The sequence below is a fragment of the Haemorhous mexicanus genome, chromosome 9 (assembly GCF_027477595.1).
Source record: "Haemorhous mexicanus isolate bHaeMex1 chromosome 9, bHaeMex1.pri, whole genome shotgun sequence".
NCBI lineage: Eukaryota > Metazoa > Chordata > Aves > Passeriformes > Fringillidae > Haemorhous > Haemorhous mexicanus.
The window spans coordinates 119448-143993 of record NC_082349.1 but is presented as its reverse complement, the minus strand read 5'-3'; the positions used below and the strand labels follow the sequence as shown (position 1 = coordinate 143993).

Here is a 24546-nt window from a genome sequence, read left to right as displayed (position 1 = left end):
GCTTTCTCAATTGGATTTGGGTTTATTCACGGCACTTGTAAACAGAGTTAAGGTGAAGATAACACGGGCAGGGAGTGTGCCGTGGGTTACCACAAGCGATAAAGGATTTTGGGTCGGTGACAAGGCAGTTTCCCCTTCAACGTATTGTTTTTTTTTTCTAGAAGAATGATGCGAGGACAGAAAAGTTGCAATGGCATTGCAGTTCCCTGCACAGAAAATAGCCAGGGAGGTGAAGCGCGGCCAAGTGGTGCCGTTCGACTGCGCCCCGACTGGGAGCATCAGGTGAGTGACGAGGACTGAGCCGCTCCCCCCCTTTAGCAAGCACACCAGCAGTGTCAAGCCGCATCACCCTTTTCCAGACCGCTGGCATGTGCTTGGGGACAATAACCTGTACTTTTCACAGCCAGGTCTTCTGAGCCACAGCACCTCCTGCTCTGCGGTGGCCACTGCTCACTGATCCCAGTGAAAACAAACTTGTGTACAGGCACTCTGCAAAATTCCCACCTTAGATGCCACTGAAGCGCAGCTTTGGCTTTCGGGCATCTCCCCTGCAGGCCGTCCCTTGTGTCATTTCCGCAGAGGATTCCTTGTTAGTTAATTACTTCATTTTGTTTTTCATTTCCAAAGAATATCAGTTGACTTTTACAGCTTCTTCAGTGCTCCCCAAGCTTCATGCCACACCTAAATGCTCATCTTCGCTGCCTGAAGGTCCTTTCTGACCTGAACGATTCTATGACTTTGGTCCGTACTTCAGCTTATGGGAGAAGCTGCACGTTGATTGGGTTTTGGAGAAAAAGATTTGAATGTCCAGCTGTGAATTGATCTTGTGTTTTGTCTTCCAGGTTCATTCCCATTGTGATCTGCAAATGGCAAATCAGGGTTGCTCTTTATTAAAACCAAAAGCGCTCTCAGAATGTTGATGGAGGTGATGATTGCAGGGGCGATGCTTCTGGAGAATAGCTCCCCCATCTTCCCCAGGGCCTGGGCAGAGAGAGGTGGAGCTCGGAGTCCCCCCAGTCCTCCCGCGGGTGTCGGCGTCTGCAGCGCCATCGGGACGGGATCCACGGCGCAGCTCCCTCCTCCAGAGGCCGAAAGCTCAGCCTCCAGTTTCGTGCAGGGTGATCACCTTTCCAAGGCAATACAAGCACTTCCCAAGAGCAGCTGGTGAAGATGGCGCAGAAGCAAGGACAAGGGTGCAGTGAAAAGTTTGGTGCATCGATCCAGCTTCCGGACATGGTAGGGAAGACGCACCGTTTGATAAAACACCAAACACGGTAGTTTTCATTCTTTGTGTTTTTCTGTGCCCCCATTGTGATCACCCCTGGAAGTATTATTTTTGAAAAACATATCTAGGAGAGAAATCGTAACCTGCTTTGCGTCCTTCTGCCTGGAAGGGTTGTGACACAGGGAAGTGAGGAAGGGGCTGGCCGGGGTCAGCCTCTGCTGAGCCTCAGCTCTGGCTGTTGCTCCTGCTTCCCGGGTACATCCAAAAGCTGTCATGATCAAAAGAGCAGGCAGCCCTTCTGTCCTGAGTCACAGGGGCCATTTCTTCCTGAGTGACTCAAGATGGGAAATCATTCTTGGAGCTTCAAAAGAAAAAAAAAAAAAACCTCATGCAATCATTTGTAAGTGTGTATATATACACATACATTTCCTTCAATGAAGAAGAAAATCTTAGAAATATCATGTCACGTCTGGCTTCCTAGAGAAAATCCTTATCTCTGGGCTTCTGAAATCAAATGTCTGTGCATTTATAGAGCATTTCCCCTCTTTTTATGTGCCTCCCACAGTGATCTTCTACCCTGCCCCATGGCAAGAAGAGTTTGGTGATTTTGCTGCTCTGCTCTCTCAAGGGTGTTGCAGGCTGCGTAGCAGGGAGTGAAGCCCTTGTCGCTGCTCATCAGACACTTTCCTACAGAATTCTCCCTGCAGTGATAAAATTAGACTGGTGTTAGTGAGCTGCCAAGTAGAGCAGGTAACATTGGACAAGAATGGTTTCTGAGCTGCTGTTCACTAGCACGTGTTTCCCCTTTCCAGCGCGGTGCCGCCGCCCAAGAAAGGATTTTTGTGGGTCAGCCAGATGTGCTCCTGCCTCCCACTGAGGCTCTGAGATGGAGCCGAGTTTGCATTCCAGTTTATTGCAACAGAGGGTCATCGGAAATTTCCTCAGCTATCTCAGGCACAGAGCCATGGAAGCAAGTAAGCCTGAGCTCCTGCGTGCTTGCTGTGAGCCTTGAGACGAGTGTGCATCATTGCAGGCTTGGAATTTATTGAAATGCGCTAAGGAAACCGGCTCTGGGGGGGGAGGGAGGGAGGGAGGGAGGGAAATCCTCTCTTCACATGTGCCAATCCTTCTCTGAAACTCATCCCGGCAGGTCAGCACGAAGACTGAACGTGTAAGAAGATGTGGGGTGCAATGGAGAACCTGGCAGGAGCATCCGACGCACACGTGCACGAGTTTTGCTTTTTGCTTGGATTGAAGCTCAAAAGTTGTAAGGAATTTGGGAATGAGATGGGACGTTTCAGAAGAAGAGGAAGGAGGCGAAGAAGTTGTTGTTACAGTCCTGGCAAAATCCTTTGTTCTAGCTAATAAAAGAAGTTAGTTTAAAAAAAAAAAAAAAAAAAAGTGTTTTTTTTTCTTGAATATTATATTCGTTGGTGGTGTATGGTGTGTTGCTTTATTTCTTGGTATTATTAACTCTCTGTCATTGTTTTCTTTTTGAGTGAGGCTAACTTTATGGATGGGTTGGTTTGTATTTGAGTTAGGATTAATTTCAGTAGGTTTCTTTAATAGACTTGGGATATTGTTGGGATTTTGGTTTTTGTTTATTGGATGTATAAACAGAGAGATTTGGTAGGGCTAGCTCGGCTGCTGGAGTTTTGGGTGTTAATTTATTAGATGGCTTTTGTTAAAAGCCGTTTTTAAATTGTTGAAAGTTTTCTTAAAAAGGTAGTGGTTTAAAGGTGGTTTTTAGTAATTGATTGTATTGTTTTATGCTGTTTGTAGCTGGTGTACGAGAAGGGATATGGTGTACTTCTTGAGTGTTACGGTTTTAGCGTTCCCAAGTTCCGATTTATTTCTGGTGTGATGGGTTTTGTTTAGTTTTTATCTTTGGGGACAGGGGCATTTTTATGGTGGGTTTTTATAGGCAACATTTTTTAAAATTTGCGTAGTGGTATTTTTAGTATTTTAATAGTTTAGATTTTTTTATTTGTATGCTTTTAATTAGTTTTTTTTAATTTTTAAGGTAATTTTTATAGATTATTTGTTCTTATTTGTGAGTTAGCATAAAGGTGGAGCTTTGGGGGCTTTTTGTAGTAATGTTTAGGGTCAGTTGCACAGTTTTGAGTTCAGTGAGTCGGTTTGATTTATTTTTTCATGGGTTTTTGTTTTTATTAGCAGTTATTTCATTTTCAATGTGATTTTGAGGTTTTTTGGGTTTCTGAGATACTGGTTTGGGAGGAAGTTTAGGATTGGAATGGATGGTGGGATTGGGCTAGTTATAGAGGGGTTTTAAAATTTATTTCCAGTTGGGTTTCTGTGAGTTTTTAATGGGGTGAAATGTAGTGGGGCCTTTGTTCTTTGTTAGTAGCAGAAATAGGTTTTGTTTGGATGTGCTGCGACGGGACGAGCGTGCCCTGCGCGCCGGCGCTGACCGAGGCGCGTCGGGATTTCTCTGGTTCTGACGGGTCAGGTGAGTGAGTTGATATGGTTTACTAGACAGGTCAAAATAGAAATAAAAATAAATTTGAAAGGAAATCTAAAACTATAACTGTAAACATAAACATGGAAAACAGATAAATATATAAAACTATCATATAATGTATGTTATTGTGACATACTATCATATATAGAAAATAGAGCCTAATATATATACACAAATGTATATAAGTAGAGATTGTAAATATAAAAATATTCACTATAGTTTAAAAGAAATTGGGGTTTTTTTTTTGTTTTTTTAGGTTATAGGCTGGGTTCTTTTATAAATAGTAGAAATATAAATAATGTAAAACTATAAATCCAACTATACAAATATATAATATATCTACTGATACCTATAAATATTTAATATAACTAAATATAAGTAATATAAATATATAGTATAAAGACAGATCTGTTCTTCAAGGCATTCTCTATACTAGATAATCTATAAATATAGTAAAAAATAGAAATGTACATGTGAATATAATGATGAAAAATAAAATTATTTTTAAACTTTTAAATACGGTTTAACTGAAGGGGTGTCTTTGGTTTTTATTTGGTTAGAGACAGGGGCTTTATTTTAAACAAGGCAAGTATTATAGAAATGTAAATCAAAATATAGAAATATATTATAAATATATAAAGATATATAACTATAATTAAACTCTAAATGTAAACCTAAATATAAATATGTGTAAGTAATGTGAAGAGATGTAATGTAGAATATCAAGAACATTATAGGGCAATTGAAATTATAAATATAAATGGATAAATAAATACGAAATATATTACTATAAAATATGTTAATATAATTTAAAAGAAAGGTCTTTTTTTCTTTTTATTTGGTGTGAGGCAGGGTTTTTGTTTTAAATAATATGAATATAGATATTATTGTTTTATATTTCTAAATATAGAAATATAGAAAGAAGATATGAAAATACAGATATAGAAATATAAGCTAGAAATATATATAAATAATAGGAAGAGGTGTAATATAGAACACAAATGACACCATACATTAAGATATATACGAGTATAAATATGAAAAATAAAATAAAAAATAATGAAATAAATTTTAAAGGAATGGGGTTCTTTTTGGCTTTTGTTTGGGTAAAGGCAGGGGTTTAATTAGAAATAATGTAAGTGTTACAGAAGTAAAAATCTTAACCCGAAATATCTAATCAGTATATAAAAATATGTATAAAACCATAGAAATAAACCTTAGTAATGGGAACAGACGAAATATAGAAATTCAATTTCTATCTAAATAGAAATTTGTAAGTATAAATTGTTAAATTACATTATACACCAATGTACATGATAGATATAAATGTGAATATAAATATGAAAAAATATAAAAAGTGAAATAGATACTGTTTTAAAGGAATGTTTGGGTTTGGGCTGGTTTTGGGGGTTTTTTTGGTTTGTGTTTTTCTTTCTGTTTCTTATTGGGTGAGAGGCAGGGTTTAATTTCTTCCGGCTTATTTTTTGGCATTTCTTTCAGAGGAGTTTTCGGCGGGGGCCGCCCCTGTTCTCTCTCGCCGCCTTCCCTGCCCGCAGCCCCAAGGCGCGCGGCTGCCCCCGGCTGGGGCGCGCGGCGGTGCTGCCGCCTTGTGGGCAGAGCGCGGTACTGCAGCCCGGCACGGGCAGGCGTCCCCGCTGCCGCCATGTTGGGAGTGGCGTGCGGCGGGTGTCGCGGAGCCGCTTGACCTTCTCAAGGTGGCGGCCCAAAGGGCGGGAAAGTTGAAAAGACCCGCGGTCTGTCTATTGGAACTGCCTGCATAGCACCCCGACGCCAGGGCGGCCCCGGCAGGATTTTCTGTGGCGTTTCATGTGTCCCGGACGCGGGCTGTCGGCTCAGCGGCGCGGTGGGCGGGCGCTTTTCGGCGTGTTTCTGACAGGCATCTGCGTAAACGCCTCTCTCTGCTGCTGGGGCTTCTTGCGGCCGCCATGTTGGGAGTGGCGTGTCGCGAATGTCGCGGACTTTCTCTGACCTTCTCAAAATGGCGGTGCAAAAGGGCGGGAAAATTGAAGGCCCCGCGGTCCGTCTAACCGGACTGCCTGCACAGCACCCTGACGCCTGCGCGGCCACGGCGGGATTTTTTGTGGCGTATCAAGTGCCTCGGACGCGGGCTGTGAGCTCAGTTGAGTCGCGGACGGTTGTAATTTGGCGTGTTTCTTACAGGCATCTGCGTAAACGCCTCACGGTGGGGGGGGGGGGTCCTCGTTTGGCCGCCATGTTGGGAGTGGAGTGTCGCGGATGTCGCGGACTCGCTTGACCTTCTCAAGGTGGCGGCATAAAGGGCGGGAAAATCGAAGAGCGCCCCTCCCGGTAAGTCTGCCGCCTTGTGGACAGAGCGCGGTACTGCAGCCCCCCCGAGCCAGCGCCCTGCCCATCCCCAGGCGTTGGAAGCGACCGCAAAAAGGGCGGTAGAGGGATAGAGATCTGTACAAAGAGACAGAAATAGGGATCGTAAACAGAAAAATATTTGAATGTCGTTTAAAATAAATTGGGGCTTTTTTGGTTTTTATTAGGTTATAGGCTGGAGTTTTTGAAAAATAATATAAATATAAATAATATAAAAATATAAATCCGACTATACAAATATATACTATATATACCGATACCTGTAAATATCTAATATAAATAAATTAAACTTATAGAAATACCTATTATAAAAATAATATATCTGATAGATCAAAAGGTTTTCTCTAGACTATATATCACATCTATAAATATAACGAATAAAAATTATAAATGTACATATAAATATAATTATGCATAACAAAATTCTTTTTAAATCTTTAAATACGTTGTAAATAAAGGGGTGTTTCTGGTTTTCATTTGGTTACAGGCAAGGGTTTTATTTTAAATAATGTAAATATTTTAGAAATATTTTCTATATCTAAATATAGAAAGACAAAATAAATGTATCAAGATATACACCTGTAACTAAACTATAAATTTAAATTTAAATATGAATATATGTAAGTAAGTTGAAGAGGTGTAATTTAGAATATAAATAATATTAGGCGGCATAATAATTATTTAGTATAAATGTGTATATAAATATGAAAAATGTAAATATAAAGATATGTAAATATAGGTTAAAAGAAAGGGTTCTTTTCGGTTTTATTTGGTTAGAGGCAGGGCTTTTATTTTAAATAATATGAATATAGATATTATTGGTTTATATTTCTAAATATAGAACTATATAATCAGGATATAAATGTAGATATAAAGTATAAATCAATAGAAATAATAGGAAGAGATGTAATAGAGAGCACAAATAATTAATATATACATTATTATACATTTGAAATGTAAATGTGAGTCTAAATATAAAAACCATAAGTAAAACAAAAATTAAATGCAGTTAAAAAAAAAGTGGTTCTTCTCGGCTTTTATTTGGTTCGAGGCAGGTTTATTTTTTTAAATAATAGAAGTGTTACAGAAGTAAAAAACTTAACCAGACATATATAATCAATATAAAAACATATATAAAAATATATAAATAAATATAAACAATAGGAATGTATGTAATATAGAATATAAAATTTTATACCGATAGAAAACGATAAACATAAATGTACAAATAAACGTTATACATCAATATACATTTTAAATAGAAATGAATATAAATCTAAAAAAAAAAAAATTTAAATATTTTTTACAACAAAGGGCTGGTGGGTTTTTGGTTTTTTTTCGTTTTTATTGGGTTAGAGGCAGGGGTTTTGTTTTAAATAATATGAATATAGATATTATTTTTGTCTATTTCTAAATATAGAAATATATAATCAGGATATAAATATATAGATAGAGAAATATAAAATAGAAATAAATATAATAGGAAGAGATGTAATATAGAACACAAATGACACTATACATGAATATACATTTAAACTGTAAATGGGAGTATAAATATGAAAAATGTCATTTAAAAAAAATTAAATAAAGTTCAAAAGAAAGGGGTTCTTTTTGGCTTTAATTTGGGTAGAGGCAGGGGTTTTATTTGAAATCATATGATTGTTACAGAATTATAAAATCTTAACCAGAAATATATAATCAATATGTAAAATATATTAATAAATCTAAGTAATAGGAATCGATTAAATGTAGAGTATAAATTTATATATCAATAGAAAATTATAAATATAGAAATCAACATTATGCATCAATATACATTATAAATCGAAATTTGGGTATAAACATGAAAAACTTGAAAATAAAATATATTTAAATATTGTTTAAAAGAAAGGCTTGGGTTGTTCTTTGTTGACTTTTTTTTTCTTTTTTGCCGCCTGGTGGGCAGAGCGCGGTACTGCAGCCCCCCGAGGTTAGCCGACGATAGCCGAAGTTAGCCGAAGAACCGAAAATATCTGAGTGTGGACGAAAATAGCCGAGCGGAGCCGAAGAACCGAAAATAGCTGAGTGTAGACGGAAATAGCCGAGTGTAGCCGAAGAACCGAATAGGACCGAGTTTAGACGAACCGCGCCGCGTTCAGCACAAGAACTTTTCCCCTCCTTTTTCGAGGTGCATTGGGTGTCCCAAGGAGGGCTGGGTTCCTCAGCAGGGGTCTTAGGAGTTGGCGCTGATTCTGCTTTTTCTGAAGGTGTATCAAAGTGTGCTACCTGAATGACAGTTCTCTCCCCTGGAAAGCTTTCTCTCAATGCCATCAGCGCACGAACGCGTTTTAGTTGTGGAACCAGACGGAATGAGAAAAGCCAACACCCGTAGCAGATTTCTGTTTGCTCTGGGTCTGTGAGAAGCGGGCTCTGCGCTGGTCACCGAGAGGCGCTGTTGGAGAGTGGCACCAGCGCCAGGTGTGAGTGTGACGATGATGAGGGCTCGGAGCAGCCCCAGGTGTGAGTGTGAGGATGAGGAGGGGCCGGCTCCTGCCGGGGTCTGTTTTAGGGGGAGGGTTTGCCTCAGCTCCCTTTTGCATGGTGCTGCTGCTGAGTAGCGGGGTTCATGGGGGGTTCCCGGGGCTGTCTCATGGAAGGACGGTGAGAGCTTCTCCCGGGGTCTGGGGGAACACCAGGATGCGCGCTTGGATACGTGGAGCGTTGCTTAAAGGAGGTGCCGAGAGACACAGCTTTGTGCCGGGAAGCGGCAGCCGAACAGGTGAGCCCGTGTGGACTCGGAGCGGGGACTTTTGTCCTTTCCATTCTCAATTTCATCTTGCCAGTCCCTCCCCGGTTCCCCAGGAACAAAAAAAAAAAAAAAAAAAGGAGCTTATGAGGACAAAAGAAATTAAGGAGAGGGAAGCAGCTACTTTTCTTTCATTGTCCATGTTTGAACCGGGGGGGATCTGCCTTCACTTGTGGATTTAAGGGTGTTGATTGAAGGAAAACCTGCCTTTTCCCGGCTGTTAGGGGTATCACAGGGGCGACAGGGAATCCCTGCGTTCTGTTTTAAGGGGAATTGGAAAAATATCGTGGTCGTATTGTGAGTTTGATTTGAAGGTAGCCACCCCATTTTCATCATCCTAAGGTTTAAATTGAGGGGGCAGCCCTGTTGTCCTTCCTTCTCAAGGGTTCGAATTGAGAAGGAGGGACAACCATCTTTGCCATCAGTTGAAGGCTTTCATTTGAGGAGAACCCCTTATTTTCTGTTATTACAGGGGATGAAAATGAAGGGGAGCACACATTTATTCGCCCTTGTTGAAGCGAGGTGAGCCCCGCCCGCGGCGTCAGTTTCGGGGTACAATTGCGGGCACCTCCAGCTCTCGCAGCGTTCGCAGGCTTGCGATCGGGCCGTGCCGCTGCATTCGAGGGCGCTTCTTCTGCCCGTGGCCCGGCCCCGAACGTTCCCGCTCGGGAGCCCTCCCGGCACCGCCCGGGCGCTCGCTGAGGCGGACGGGGAATTTGGCGCGGCGGGGCTGCCGCGGCAGCGCCGGTGCGAGCCGTGCCGGAGCCGAGCGGGGCTGTGCCGGGCCGGCGGGCGGGAGAGGCGGCCCGGGCCCTGCGCTGGCCCGGCCGGTGCCGGCCGCTCTGCCCGCTCCGGGCGCGGGGCTCGGGCGCCGCCGGGGCCCCCTGGGCCCGGTGCCGGCCCCGCCGGGCCGGGGGAGCGGGCGGGGGGCTCCGGGGCGGCGCCGCCCCTGCGCGCCGGAGGAGCCGCTGTCCTGCCGGCAGCCGCGCTCCGTCCGTGCCGGCAGCGCGGGCTTCGATTGCTGAAAGTTCTTGGACGTCGTGGTTTCGAGGCGGGTTTTGGGAATCGATTGCATCGGTTCGTTCTGTTTGCAGTTGCTGGATGCTGAGGGATAGGGTGTTTTTCCTGAATGCTGTGGATCTCGGTTCAGGTGGTGACGATAAAGGTTTGTTTTGAATGGAGTTTTGTTGTCGGATTTTTTTTTTTTTTTTTTTTTTTTTTTTTTGCCGGGGTGTGCGATGTTTTCTAAAGGTGTGCGATGGTTTTTATGGGTCGTAGCGTGAAGTAGAGGTTAGGCGTTTAATTCTGTTGTGGTGGCTTTTAGTAGCGTGAGTGTGTAGCGTTTGTTCTGGTGGGCTTGAGGTAGCGTCAGGTAGTTAATAGCAGCGGGGTTTTAAAGATATTTATAATTGCATTTGTGTTTATCGTCTTACAGGGCTTTCATTTATTTGGTTTGTTCGATTGTAGCGTATGTTTTATTGTGACGGATAATTTGGGAGATATTGTTTATGGTTCCGTTTCTCTTTAGGCTTTGTGTTCGTTTCTAGGCGGCATTTTATTTTGATAGATTGAGGCACTATGGGTTTATTCAGTTAGGAATTTTTTGTTGTTGTTGTAAATTTAAGTTTATTTAAATTTAAGTTTTCGGTTGGGTTTTTTTGGTGGTGCTTTTTTTTTTTTTTTTTTTTTTTTTGGCCTTTGATATATTTGGGTGTTGTTTATCAGGGGTTTTTTTTTTGGAACATGGGTATTTATAGGGTGGGTCTTTTTAAGTAGTTTTTTTATTTGGGTAGTTATTTTCTTATTTTGTAGTGGTTGAGATTTTTTTTTCTGTTTCGTTAATTAGTTCGGTTTTTAAAGTTATTTTTACAGAGTATTGGTTATTCTTTGACTTAGTGTAGAGGTAGAATTTTTTTTTTTTTTTTTTTTTTTTTTTTTTTTGTAAAGTTCAGGGTCATTGGCACTGTTTGGAGTTTAGTAAGGTGGTTTGAATTCTTCTTCGTAGTTTTTGTGATTTGCTGTGTGCGTTTCTATTGGGTTTTCTTTTATATTCGTTGCATTTTTCTGATGTGATGAGAATTGTTACGGCAAAGAGCGTTGTGTGGCTTTTTGCTGGCCGTCGGTTGGCTGGTGGAGGTATCTGGATGCTTTTGGAGGATATTTGTGGGAATTTGATGCTGTTTGTTTTGTCCTATTATTTAGGAATTGGATTTTAAATGTAAAATTATAACTATAATGATAATTAAACAAAACAAATAGATGTATAAAAATGGGAATAAAACCCCTTAAAATTTAAATATAGACCGAATATATAAAAGTGAAACATGTAACATGAATCATTATATATTACAATAAGCTATTATAATTTTTAATACAGAGTATTACATATGTTTATAGATATCTAAAGATCTAGATTATAAATAGAAACAAAGCCCCAATCAAAATATAAATATAGAAATGGATGACAAATATATGCAGACATATATAACAATATAAGATAATTATAAATACAGAATAATAAAAATCGATGCAATACATAATACAAGTAATACTGTATATATCTTATGATAATATATTATAGGAAATATGTATTGGATATATATAAGTAGAGTACATCAATATGTTATCGTATACTATATAACAAATTATAAATATAAATATGAAAATTATAAATATAAAAATATTGTTAAATAGTAAAGCGGGTTTTTTTTTGTCAATAGGCAGAGTTTTGATTGTAAAAATTTTAGATACAAATAATATAAAGGTGGAAATCTAAGGATAGAAATATATCATAAATACATACAGATATATATAAAATTTAAAAATATAAGAAAAAATCAGTTGTAGCAGTAGATATGATACATAATAGAAATAATAATTTAAATACTTTCTTAGGATTTTATATATCTTATATGCAATCACTATTATAATGCATCAAAAGAAACGAAAGAATAATATGTGAATATAATTATAGGAAGTAGAAATAAAAATATTTCAATGTCGTTTAAAATAAGGGGGGGGTTGTATTTATTTTGTTAGAGACAGGGTTTTTATTTTGAATAATAGAAGTATTATATAAATATAAATCTAAATAAAGAAATATACAATCGATATAGACAGATATGTATAAAAACGCAAAACATAAATAAATACAAACCATAGGAGTAGATGTAATATATTATACAAATTACCTAACGCATCAATGTCCGGTATAAAGATGCATGTGAATGTAAACATGAAAAATTTAAATCTAAAATAGATTTAAATATGGTTTTAAAGAAAGGGCGCTTGTTTCGTTCCTGTTGGGTAAGAGGCAGGTTTTCGGCGTTTATTTCAGAGGATTTTTTGGGGGATGGCAGCCGGCTTTTTGCCCGCCTTCCCCGCCCGCAGCCGAGCGCGGTCCCGCCCCCCGGACGGGCAGCGGCCGGGACGCGTCCGTGCCGAGGCCCGCGCGCGATCGCGCCCTGGGGGGCGGCTCGGCCGGGACGCGCTTGACCTTCCCAAGATGGCGGCCAAAAGGGCGGGAAGAAGGAGCACCGCGGTCTGCGTACCAGACTGCCTGCCCGCCGGCCCGGCGGGATTTTCCGTGAGGTATGCAGCGCCGGGCACACGGGCCGTGGGTCAGTGGCGCCGCTGGCGGGCGGGTGGCGGGCGGGCGCCGACAGGCAATGGCACGGACGCCTCTCTCTGCCGGGGACCCGCAGCCGCCGCCGTCCCGGGACTCGGGAGAGGCTCGGCCGGGAGCCGGGTGACCTTCCCAAGATGGCGGCACGAAGGGGGGGCGCGGTCGAGGCTCGCGGTCCGTTCGCTGCGCTGCCCGCACGGCGCCCCCGTGGCGGCGCCGGCCCGTCGGGGCTTTCCGCGGTGGTTCCGGTGCGGGGCTGGCGGGCTGTGGGCTCGGCAGCGCCGCGGGCGGGCGGGCGGGTTTTGGGGGGCCGCTGACGGGCACTGGCGTGGTGGCCTCTCTTCGCCGAGGTACTCACGGTGCATCCTCTGTTGCTGGAGGGGGGTTTTGTACTGAAGAAGCTTATTTTATTTTTCCGAATGAAAATAAGCTGCCCGGTATGCCCGTGTACGCGTCAGTAAAACGCTTGCTTTGGTAGGGAATTTAGTACTTAAAAGTAGGGGGTTTATTTTATTTAAGCGTGGATGAGTCTCCAATGACTCAATAGTCACAACAATGTCAATATTACAGCCTGGCAGGTGACCGCGTTGGAGAGAGGAGGGCAGCTGCCAGCAGGCAGCCCCCCGGGGAAAACAGGGGAGTTTCAGTGGTTTCTGGAGCCTGAGGAACAGGGAGATGCCCTGAGCTAAGCAGGAGTTAAGCGCAGTCATGCGGAGGCCTGGCTGTTACGATTGAAGGTCGCTTCGTGAATATCGATAGTTTCTGTAGGTATTTTTATATCTATAGAAAGATAAAAAGTAAAAGTAGAATATAGAGCATTGTGCAGGAGAAGAAGAACCCTTTATGTAAGATGTGACCTGAGGGGCATCATGCCAGGCTGTCCCTTCCAGATTGGGAAGGATTCAGTGTTTTGTATGGCACGATGGAGAGTTTTGAAAAGTAAGATTTCCTCTTCGGTGCAGGTCCGATGGGTGAGGCCTGGCAGCTTGTGCACTGCCACTGTGCTAACCTGCGTGCCTCTCCTTCCCTCCCTGCTCCGCAGGCACAGCACGGGATCAGCAGGGAGGGGCGGCTCTGTCGTGGAGGATCCAGGAGCTCGGCGTGCGTGTCTGAGCCTGCAGCTGCGAGCCGCAGCAGGACCCAAGGTCTGCACACGCCTGTGTACAGGTACTCTCAGAAATGTTGACTGTCCTGACTGAGCCCTCAGGAGCTGGCAGTGCCAGCCTGGAGAACAAGAGTAACTTCCAGCCATTTCTTTTGTCTCCGTGTCCAGTGTTCAGTCTAATTACTGCTGGGCCTTTGCCCATCATGGTGTGAAATGCTTCAGGGAATAAAGGGGGGGGAAAAAAGCGGGGGGAAAAGAAAAAAAGATCAAACAGGGGTCTAAACCTCCGGAGGAAGAAGACATCTGTCAGGACACACTCTTAAGAGAAATGGGATAAAGAATACTTGTTTACTAAATCTTTCGTATCTGTAGCTAGTTCAAAGACAGTCAAAGCCAGTCCTTCCCATTAGAAGGGCAAAAGAAGAACAGAGAAGCCCTCAGCCTAAGCCATTGGAAGCAGCAGCAGCAGCTTTGTGTACTCTGGTGTGGCAGGCATTCCTAGGTTGGCTTTTTTTCTTTTGCATCTAGCACCGGTAGAGGAAAGTTCTTTGCAAGGTGATAGTTCCAGCCTTGTATTGAAATGTGAGCAAAGAGGAGCTTTCTCAATTGGATTTGGGTTTATTCACGGCACTTGTAAACAGAGTTAAGGTGAAGATAACACGGGCAGGGAGTGTGCCGTGGGTTACCACAAGCGATAAAGGATTTTGGGTCGGTGACAAGGCAGTTTCCCCTTCAACGTATTGTTTTTTTTTTCTAGAAGAATGATGCGAGGACAGAAAAGTTGCAATGGCATTGCAGTTCCCTGCACAGAAAATAGCCAGGGAGGTGAAGCGCGGCCAAGTGGTGCCGTTCGACTGCGCCCCGACTGGGAGCATCAGGTGAGTGACGAGGACTGAGCCGCTCCCCCCCTTTAGCAAGCACACCAGCAGTGTCAAGCCGCATCACCCTTTTCCAGACCGCTGGCATGTGCTTGGGGACAATAACCTGTACTTTTCACAGCCAGGTCTTCTGAGCCACAGCACCTCCTGCTCTGCGGTGGCCACTGCTCACTGATCCCAGTGAAAACAAACTTGTGTACAGGCACTCTGCAAAATTCCCACCTTAGATGCCACTGAAGCGCAGCTTTGGCTTTCGGGCATCTCCCCTGCAGGCCGTCCCTTGTGTCATTTCCGCAGAGGATTCCTTGTTAGTTAATTACTTCATTTTGTTTTTCATTTCCAAAGAATATCAGTTGACTTTTACAGCTTCTTCAGTGCTCCCCAAGCTTCATGCCACACCTAAATGCTCATCTTCGCTGCCTGAAGGTCCTTTCTGACCTGAACGATTCTATGACTTTGGTCCGTACTTCAGCTTATGGGAGAAGCTGCACGTTGATTGGGTTTTGGAGAAAAAGATTTGAATGTCCAGCTGTGAATTGATCTTGTGTTTTGTCTTCCAGGTTCATTCCCATTGTGATCTGCAAATGGCAAATCAGGGTTGCTCTTTATTAAAACCAAAAGCGCTCTCAGAATGTTGATGGAGGTGATGATTGCAGGGGCGATGCTTCTGGAGAATAGCTCCCCCATCTTCCCCAGGGCCTGGGCAGAGAGAGGTGGAGCTCGGAGTCCCCCCAGTCCTCCCGCGGGTGTCGGCGTCTGCAGCGCCATCGGGACGGGATCCACGGCGCAGCTCCCTCCTCCAGAGGCCGAAAGCTCAGCCTCCAGTTTCGTGCAGGGTGATCACCTTTCCAAGGCAATACAAGCACTTCCCAAGAGCAGCTGGTGAAGATGGCGCAGAAGCAAGGACAAGGGTGCAGTGAAAAGTTTGGTGCATCGATCCAGCTTCCGGACATGGTAGGGAAGACGCACCGTTTGATAAAACACCAAACACGGTAGTTTTCATTCTTTGTGTTTTTCTGTGCCCCCATTGTGATCACCCCTGGAAGTATTATTTTTGAAAAACATATCTAGGAGAGAAATCGTAACCTGCTTTGCGTCCTTCTGCCTGGAAGGGTTGTGACACAGGGAAGTGAGGAAGGGGCTGGCCGGGGTCAGCCTCTGCTGAGCCTCAGCTCTGGCTGTTGCTCCTGCTTCCCGGGTACACCCAAAAGCTGTCATGATCAAAAGAGCAGGCAGCCCTTCTGTCCTGAGTCACAGGGGCCATTTCTTCCTGAGTGACTCAAGATGGGAAATCATTCTTGGAGCTTCAAAAGAAAAAAAAAAAAAACCTCATGCAATCATTTGTAAGTGTGTATATATACACATACATTTCCTTCAATGAAGAAGAAAATCTTAGAAATATCATGTCACGTCTGGCTTCCTAGAGAAAATCCTTATCTCTGGGCTTCTGAAATCAAATGTCTGTGCATTTATAGAGCATTTCCCCTCTTTTTATGTGCCTCCCACAGTGATCTTCTACCCTGCCCCATGGCAAGAAGAGTTTGGTGATTTTGCTGCTCTGCTCTCTCAAGGGTGTTGCAGGCTGCGTAGCAGGGAGTGAAGCCCTTGTCGCTGCTCATCAGACACTTTCCTACAGAATTCTCCCTGCAGTGATAAAATTAGACTGGTGTTTGTGAGCTGCCAAGTAGAGCAGGTAACATTGGACAAGAATGGTTTCTGAGCTGCTGTTCACTAGCACGTGTTTCCCCTTTCCAGCGCGGTGCCGCCGCCCAAGAAAGGATTTTTGTGGGTCAGCCAGATGTGCTCCTGCCTCCCACTGAGGCTCTGAGATGGAGCCGAGTTTGCATTCCAGTTTATTGCAACAGAGGGTCATCGGAAATTTCCTCAGCTATCTCAGGCACAGAGCCATGGAAGCAAGTAAGCCTGAGCTCCTGCGTGCTTGCTGTGAGCCTTGAGACGAGTGTGCATCATTGCAGGCTTGGAATTTATTGAAATGCGCTAAGGAAACCGGCTTTGGGGGGGGAGGGAGGGAGGGAGGGAGGGAGGGGAAATCCTCTCTTCACATGTGCCAATCCTTCTCTGAAACTCATCCCGGCAGGTCAGCACGAAGACTGAACGTGTAAGAAGATGTGGGGTGCAATGGAGAACCTGGCAGGAGCATCCGACGCACACGTGCACGAGTTTTGCTTTTTGCTTGGATTGAAGCTCAAAAGTTGTAAGGAATTTGGGAATGAGATGGGACGTTTCAGAAGAAGAGGAAGGAGGCGAAGAAGTTGTTGTTACAGTCCTGGCAAAATCCTTTGTTCTAGCTAATAAAAGAAGTTAGTTTAAAAAAAAAAAAAAAAAAAAAAAAAAAGTGTTTTTTTTTCTTGAATATTATATTCATTGGTGGTGTATGGTGTGTTGCTTTATTTCTTGGTATTATTAACTCTCTGTCATTGTTTTCTTTTTGAGTGAGGCTAACTTTATGGATGGGTTGGTTTGTATTTGAGTTAGGATTAATTTCAGTAGGTTTCTTTAATAGACTTGGGATATTGTTGGGATTTTGGTTTTTGTTTATTGGATGTATAAACAGAGAGATTTGGTAGGGCTAGCTCGGCTGCTGGAGTTTTGGGTGTTAATTTATTAGATGGCTTTTGTTAAAAGCCGTTTTTAAATTGTTGAAAGTTTTCTTAAAAAGGTAGTGGTTTAAAGGTGGTTTTTAGTAATTGATTTTATTGTTTTATGCTGTTTGTAGCTGGTGTACGAGAAGGGATATGGTGTACTTCTTGAGTGTTACGGTTTTAGCGTTCCCAAGTTCCGATTTATTTCTGGTGTGATGGGTTTTGTTTAGTTTTTATCTTTGAGGACAGGGGCATTTTTATGGTGGGTTTTTATAGGCAACATTTTTTAAAATTTGGGTAGTGGTATTCTTAGTATTTTAATAGTTTAGATTTTTTATTTGTATGCTTTTAATTAGTTTTTTTTAATTTTTAAGGTAATTTTTATAGATTATTTGTTCTTATTTGTGAGTTAGCATAAAGGTGGAGCTTTGGGGGCTTTTTGTAGTAATGTTTAGGGTCAGTTGCACAGTTTTGAGTTCAGTGAGTCGGTTTGATTTATTTTTTCATGGGTTTTTGTTTTTATTAGCAGTTATTTCATTTTCAATGTGATTTTGAGGTTTTTTGGGTTTCTGAGATACTGGTTTGGGAGGAAGTTTAGGATTGGAATGGATGGGGGGGTTTGGGCTAGTTATAGAGGGGTTTTAAAATTTATTTCCAGTTGGGTTTCTGTGAGTTTTTAATGGGGTGAAATGTAGTGGGGCCTTTGTTCTTTGTTAGTAGCAGAAATAGGTTTTGTTTGGATGTGCTGCGATGGGACGAGCGTGCCCTGCGCGCCGGCGCTGACCGAGGCGCGGGATTTCTGTGGTTCTGACGTGTCAGGTGAGTGAGTTGATATGGTTTACTAGACAGATCAAAATAGAAATAAAAATAAATTTGAAAGGAAATCTAAAACTATAACTGTAAACATAAACATGGAAAACAGATAAATATATAAAACTGTCATATAATGTATGTTATTGTGACATACTATCATATATAGAAAATAGGGCCTAATATATATACACAAATGTATATAAGTAGAGATTGTAAATATAAAAATATTCACTATAGTTTAAAAGAAATTGGGGTTTTTTTTTTGTTTTTTTAGGTTATAGGCTGGGTTCTTTTATAAATAGTAGAAATATAAATAATATAAAACTATAAATCCAACTATACAAATATATATCTACTGATACCTATAAATATTTAATACAAAATAAATATAAGTAATATAAATATATAGTATAAAGACAGATCTGTTCTTCAAGGCATTCTCTATACTAGATAATCTATAAATATAGTAAAAAATAGAAATGTACATGTGAATATAATGATGAAAAATAAAATTATTTTTGAACTTTTAAATACGGTTTAACTGAAGGGGTGTCTTTGGTTTTTATTTGGTTAGAGACAGGGGCTTTATTTTAAACAAGGCAAGTATTATAGAAATGTAAATCTAAATATAGAAATATATTATAAATATATAAAGATATGTAACTATAATTAAACTATAAATGTAAACCTAAATATAAATATATGTAAGTAATGTGAAGAGATGTAATCTAGAATATCAATAACATTATAGGGCAATTGAAATTATAAATGGGAAAATAGATACGAAAAATATTACTATAAAATATGTTAATATAATTTAAAAGAAAGGTCTTTTTTTCTTTTTATTTGGTGTGAGGCAGGGCTTTTATTTTTAATAATATGAATATAGATATTATTGTTTGATATTTCTAAATATAGAAATACGCAGCCGTGCCCCTTCTCAGCACGGCCCGCGGCGGCAGGTCTCAGGCGCGGGCCGGGCCGGGGCGGTTCTGCGGGGCGGGGCAGGGTTGCGCAGGGGGCGGGGGCGCCCCATCTGCCGCCTTTCCGTGGCGAAAGGGGCCCTTGGGCGCGCGAGCGTTTCCGGGGCAGCGTCTTCACCGTCATGCTCGGCGTCTGCGTCGTGATCGCCATCATCATGACAACGCTCCGCGCCTTCACCTGCGACGACCTCTTCCGATTCAACAACATGTGAGCGCCGGGCTGTCCCCTCTTCATGCCCCCGAGCCCCTGCGCTCTTCCCCACCCCGCGGGGTCCTCGCGGCGCCCCGCCGGCCGGGCGGGCCCGGGCCCGTGCTGAGCGCCGCACTCTCTTCCCCCACAGCAATCTGGACCCGCTGACCGAGACCGTATCCTTCCCGCCGGGGCAGGGGCGCGGGGTCGGGCGCGGGCGGCGCAGCCGTGACGGTCGCAGTTGCTCCTTAACCAAGCGCCCAGTACGGGATTCCCTTCTACTTGCAGTACCTCGCCCACTGGCCCGAGTATTTCATCGTCGCCGAGGCTCCCGGCGGGGAGCTGATGGGTTACAGTGAGTGCCGGGTGTCCCGGCGGTAACGTCTCCCTTCGTTGCCTCTTTCGGGGATTAGAACGCGGGAGTTTTTCTTACTCTTCGCGTTGACCAAATAACCAACATGGAAGAGGAACCTTGCGTTGCATCTTCTCGTTTCTTAAATGTCTTAGGGTATTATGCAGGACTCATTACCATAGCTTCCAGTTTGATGTTCCTAGCGCAGCGAGGAGCCTTGGCTGTCGTAACATCCACCCGTATTTGGTGAATGGGTATTTTTGTAATCTGGAAGATACAGTCCCTACCCACCGTCAGTAAAAGTGCGGGGCTTGCCTTTTGCATTGCCCTGTAAGGGAAAGCTCTGGGCCTGGATGTCATTTGCTAATTTGCTGTGGAATACTTGTGTTTTTCAGAAATCATGCCAAAGAGAACTGCTAGGAGACGGGGTGGGGCAGAGTAATGGTTTTTGCAGGGACCCAGGAACTAAAAGTATTTAACATATTAAGCTGAAAGTATGTGTGCTGTATAGAACATTTCTCTGTATCCATCACACTTGTTGCTTATTAGCAGTGCCTGTGTCATCTGTGAAAAGCAGAGGGTGGAAGTGTGAATTTTCATTAATAAACTAACATTGGATTGAAAGGAGAGAAACTAGAAAAAAGCCTCCCCAAAACACCATCCCCACCTCCTTTTTTTTTTTTTTTCCCTCCTTAAACACATTGTGTTTGCAGGGCCTTAGCTTTCTATTGCCGGACTGGCAAAGCTTCCCGAGCTCTATTCCCTCATAATCTCCAAAAGTCTCAGATAGTTGCTGGGATGGTAGTTTTGGGTTTCCAGTCCTCTGTTCCTCCTTTATTTCAGTCAGATTTCAAATTTTGGTTCAGTGAGACTTGTGAGAATTACTTAAAATTTGCATTTAGAAGTCGCCTCAAGGAAGGAATTTGCAAACTTGTTTGGTGTTTTTTTACACTAGTCAAGAAACTGCTGTAATATTTGAGTAAAATGACATTTTTAGTGGCTAAAATCACAATTTTAGAGTGAAAAGGTAGACATCCCTGTTTTAGCCTTTACCACAATCATTGTATCGTGTGTTTATCCATGGCTTATTCCTCTTGTGACGTTGTCTGGCTGCAGGCAGTGCATTACTCCAAAGGTGCTGCTGCGCTGATGCTCTGTATGTTCACAGTCATGGGCAAAGCCGAAGGCTCTGTGGCTAGGGAAGAATGGCATGGACACGTTACTGCTCTCTCTGTTGCACCAGAATTTCGACGGCTGGGTTTGGCTGCTAAATTAATGGAGCTCCTGGAAGAAATTTCAGAAAAGTGAGTAGTATGGCTATCTTTAAATTCATCTTTTAAAGTAACATTTAAAAGTAGTATTTCTACAGAAACATGTCCCTGTTTTACGTGGCAGAATTTTGCTTTACGTGGTGTTCTGATTTTCTTAAATTCCTTCTAGTTGGAGAAAAAGAGTTACGAAAGTTGCTTAGCAGTTTAAAATCCCAGGGGTTCTCTGTGAGCTAACTTGCCAGAGAGAGGAGGACATAGCCTGAACTCCAGTAGAGATAGTGTATAAAAGAACATTCCTTGACAGAGTCCGCACTGTTTCCTGTAGGGCCTCCAATATACTTGTTCAGTTACTGCGGGCTTTGTGCAATGCCCTCAGGCACAATCCTGAACAAATTTTGTACTGCAGAGATTATCTTAGTTTACTTGCCATCCCGTGCTTGGTTACTTGTACCTGAGAAAATTTAATTTAGTGTCAGATGAACCCACAGGGAAATGTCCTTAACTGATTATAGTAGCGCAACCCCACTATGGTTGGTAAGACTGGAAAGTAGTATGATGTTTTGAAAAACTTGCCGTGTGGAATTAAGGGTCTGTCATCTCCTGTTAGGCAACTGAATTTTGTGACTGATTCCACTTCTCCTAATCCAAGCAGTCTAAAATGTGGATACTTTTTAAATTGGATTTAGGCCTGTGGGGGCATTTAACTTGTCTTGTTCCTTCTGATCAAATTTCTGAACCCACTGACTGGTGAAAAATTGCCATGTGATAAAAATAAAATTAAATCCTTGTCTATGATTGAATTTTCCCATGGTAAACAAGTGTATCTGTTATTACATTGGGAAAGATGTTTAATTAGTATACTACATTGGACTTGTTTGTGTTTCATTACAATTTATGGGTTGTTATTTAGAAATACATTTACTTACTATTCCTTAATGTGGCTTTGTTTGTTTCTTTTCCTCTCCTGCTAAAGAAAGGGTGGATTTTTTGTCGATCTCTTTGTGAGAGTATCAAATCAGGTTGCTGTAAATATGTATAAGCAACTAGGCTACAGTGTGTACCGGACAGTCTTAGAGTACTACTCAGCTAGTAGTGGGGAGCCAGATGAAGATGCTTATGGTAAGTTCTTGTTTGGTCTCAAATTGAACAGAACTATTCTCATGTTGAAAGTTGCTGGGATTGTTTGTAAGACTCTTACTATTTTTTGATATGAAACCTATAAAAAAACCATGAAACAATTTGAAATAATTATATGAAACAATTTCAGATAGTTGCTGATTAATGGGATTTTTGTATTTTTGTAACTTTTCCTAATTAAGATTATATCAGTTACAAAACTTAATCTTGCCATTTGCACATTTTGTAGCATCTCTGGCAAAATCAAACACAGAACAAGAATAAATGAGAAGGAATGTCAGTGCTTTGTTCCTTTCATCCCGGAACAGGGACCTGAAACTTTGTTTTTCTCAGATGTCTATGTATAAATTAACAATTGTCAGCATTCCGCAATGACAAAGAATTGGGTAACATTTTCAATTTAAAAGGGAAGGAACATGGACATTGAAGTATGTTAATTTTAATTATGTTAACAAAAGTGAACTACCAAGTGCTTCCTCTTTCTAAATCCTTCTTAAAATTATCCTCCCAAAGGGTTACATGGTGAGGCTGTGTATCATTTCTGTTCTTGCACTGTTTATTTGATACGTAGGAGCGCTGTGAAATACAAGGGCTCAAACAGACACCTACCATTGCCGCATGTGACTTTAGTCATATATTTGCCTCTTTTAGCTTGTCATTTCCTTTCTATTTGGCTGAGTTTCATGCAGTGTTTTATATCAGTTGATATCATTGCCATTGAGCAACATTAAGGACAGCAGTGTGTCCTGAGGACAGCAACCAAGATGATGAGAGGTCTCAAGAGCAAGATTTAGGAGGAACAGCTGATGTCCATGAGTTTGTGCCACTTGGAGAAGAGAAAGCTGATGCATGCACTTTTCACAGTCTGTAACTTCCAAGGACTTCAGAGAGGGGTGTTGATCTCCTCCCTCCGGTGACCAGTGACAGGACATGAGGAGATGGAGCAAAGCTGTGTCAGGGAATGTTCAGAGTGGGTGTTAGAAGGCTCTTCACCGAGAGTTTGGTTGGTAACTGCAATGATCTCTCCAGGGAAAGGGTCATGACACCAAGCCCATCAGAGTTCAAGGAATATCTGCACAATGCTCCTAATCATACGGTATCATTTTAGTAGTACTGTGTGGAGCAGAGCAGGGAGTTGCACCCTTATGGGTCCTTTCAAACTTGAGATAGTCTTATGATTCTGGGAAATTTTCTTGATTAAAAATTATCTTATTTTAACGGAGAATTCACTTAATATGGCTTTGTACAAGGACTGCATTACTATAATAACATTTTTTTCCTGTTACTATAGATATGAGAAAAGCTCTTTCCAGAGATACAGAGAAGAAATCAGTTATACCTCTGCCTCATCCTGTGAGACCAGAAGACATTGAGTAACTTTAAGCTGTGGTTCTCATGCAATTTACCAAGGGTCAGGTTCCATCTTCTATAACCCCCAACAACTTATGCATAAGAAGTTTTAGGCCAAATGTTTTTCCCATAAAATACTTAAAAGCAATGTTGAGAAGCTGACTAACACTGCTTCTTTTGGTAATGCCTCTATACTGCCGCACTTACTCAATTTTTCCTTTCACATGTTGGAGAGTTGGAGACTATTAAAATGGAATTACTTCCTGTATGGTCTTTTCTTGGTTTTCTTGTGGCAGCTAAAATTTATTTCTGTTTCAGGAAGCATCTCATTGTATAGTCTGTGATTTAACAGTTCCCATGCCAGCTTAATTGTGGTGGAAGAAGGCAAATGAAGCCAGGACACTTAACTAGGATGCCCCAAACCCCTGCCAATCACAGGTTGCCAAAAAACCCCCACCTTAGGTTACAAAAATACTAGAAGCTCAGGTACAAAAATACCAAATACTCCGCCTACAAAAAACTAGGTTCCACAATACAACCCTAGGTGTATTTTTGTTCAAAACCCTAGTTTTGAGCCCTAGTTTCAAAATAATAGAAAACCAAATTCCAAAATACCAAAGAAAACCACGTTTCGAAATCACACAAATTAAAATACCAGAATTTTAACATAACCCAAGTTCCAAAATACAAAAGTAACCCGATTTCAGAATACCAGAACAGCAAGTTCAGAAATATCAAAATAACAGTTTCAAAACACTAAAATACCAAGTTCCAAAACACCAAAATTATTCCATTTCAAAATACCAGAATATCAAGTTCCAAAATAACAAAAGGACCCCATTTCAAAATATCAAACTGAAAAATACCAATTTTCAGATCTCTTATGTGGTCAGGATTCCCAATCCCAAAAGAATGCAATGTTGTCAAAATGGAATCTGCGCTACCAAAGTGCAGCCTGGGCTCCACCCCGCGCTCCTATGGGCCGCCGCCTCACGGCTCCCAAGCCTGCCAATCCCGGCCCGCCTTTCTCCGCCCTGTCCAATGACAGACGCCCTTTCAATCCGGGCGCGGTCCCTCCAATGACAGCCCGCTCAGTCGCGGCCAGGCCTCTCAGCCTCCCGTACGCCTCAGGCGTACTCCCCCGTACGCCTGAAGCGCCGCTCACGCCACCGCCGCTTTGGAAGCCGGCGGAGCTGTGTCCCCGCTGCCGCAGTCTCGGCAGGCGCTGATGAGGCCGGGAAGGGCGGGCGGGAGCTTCCAGTTGAGGTCCTTGCCGGGATTTCTCCCAGGGAAGCGGGCAGAGGGCTGGGAGCGGGCGGACTCGGCCCCGGCAATGGCGGCGGCGCGAGCCCGGCTTGAGGGGACCGCGGGGGGTCTCGGAGC

The 24546-nt window shown here is 42.5% G+C and overlaps 1 protein-coding gene across 1 annotated transcript; it reads left to right on the top strand.

Annotated features, from left to right (window-relative positions):
• Window positions 1–18913: 18913 nt before the first annotated feature.
• Window positions 18914–23431, top strand: LOC132330807 (N-alpha-acetyltransferase 20). The gene is made up of 6 exons (XM_059853509.1): window positions 18914–19071; window positions 19205–19229; window positions 19318–19408; window positions 20574–20709; window positions 21650–21795; window positions 23105–23431. The coding sequence occupies exons 1-6, from the start codon at window positions 18986–18988 to the stop codon at window positions 23188–23190; spliced, it is 570 nt and encodes a 189-aa protein (XP_059709492.1). The 5' UTR covers window positions 18914–18985; the 3' UTR covers window positions 23191–23431.
• The last annotated feature ends 1115 nt before the right edge of the window (window positions 23432–24546 follow it).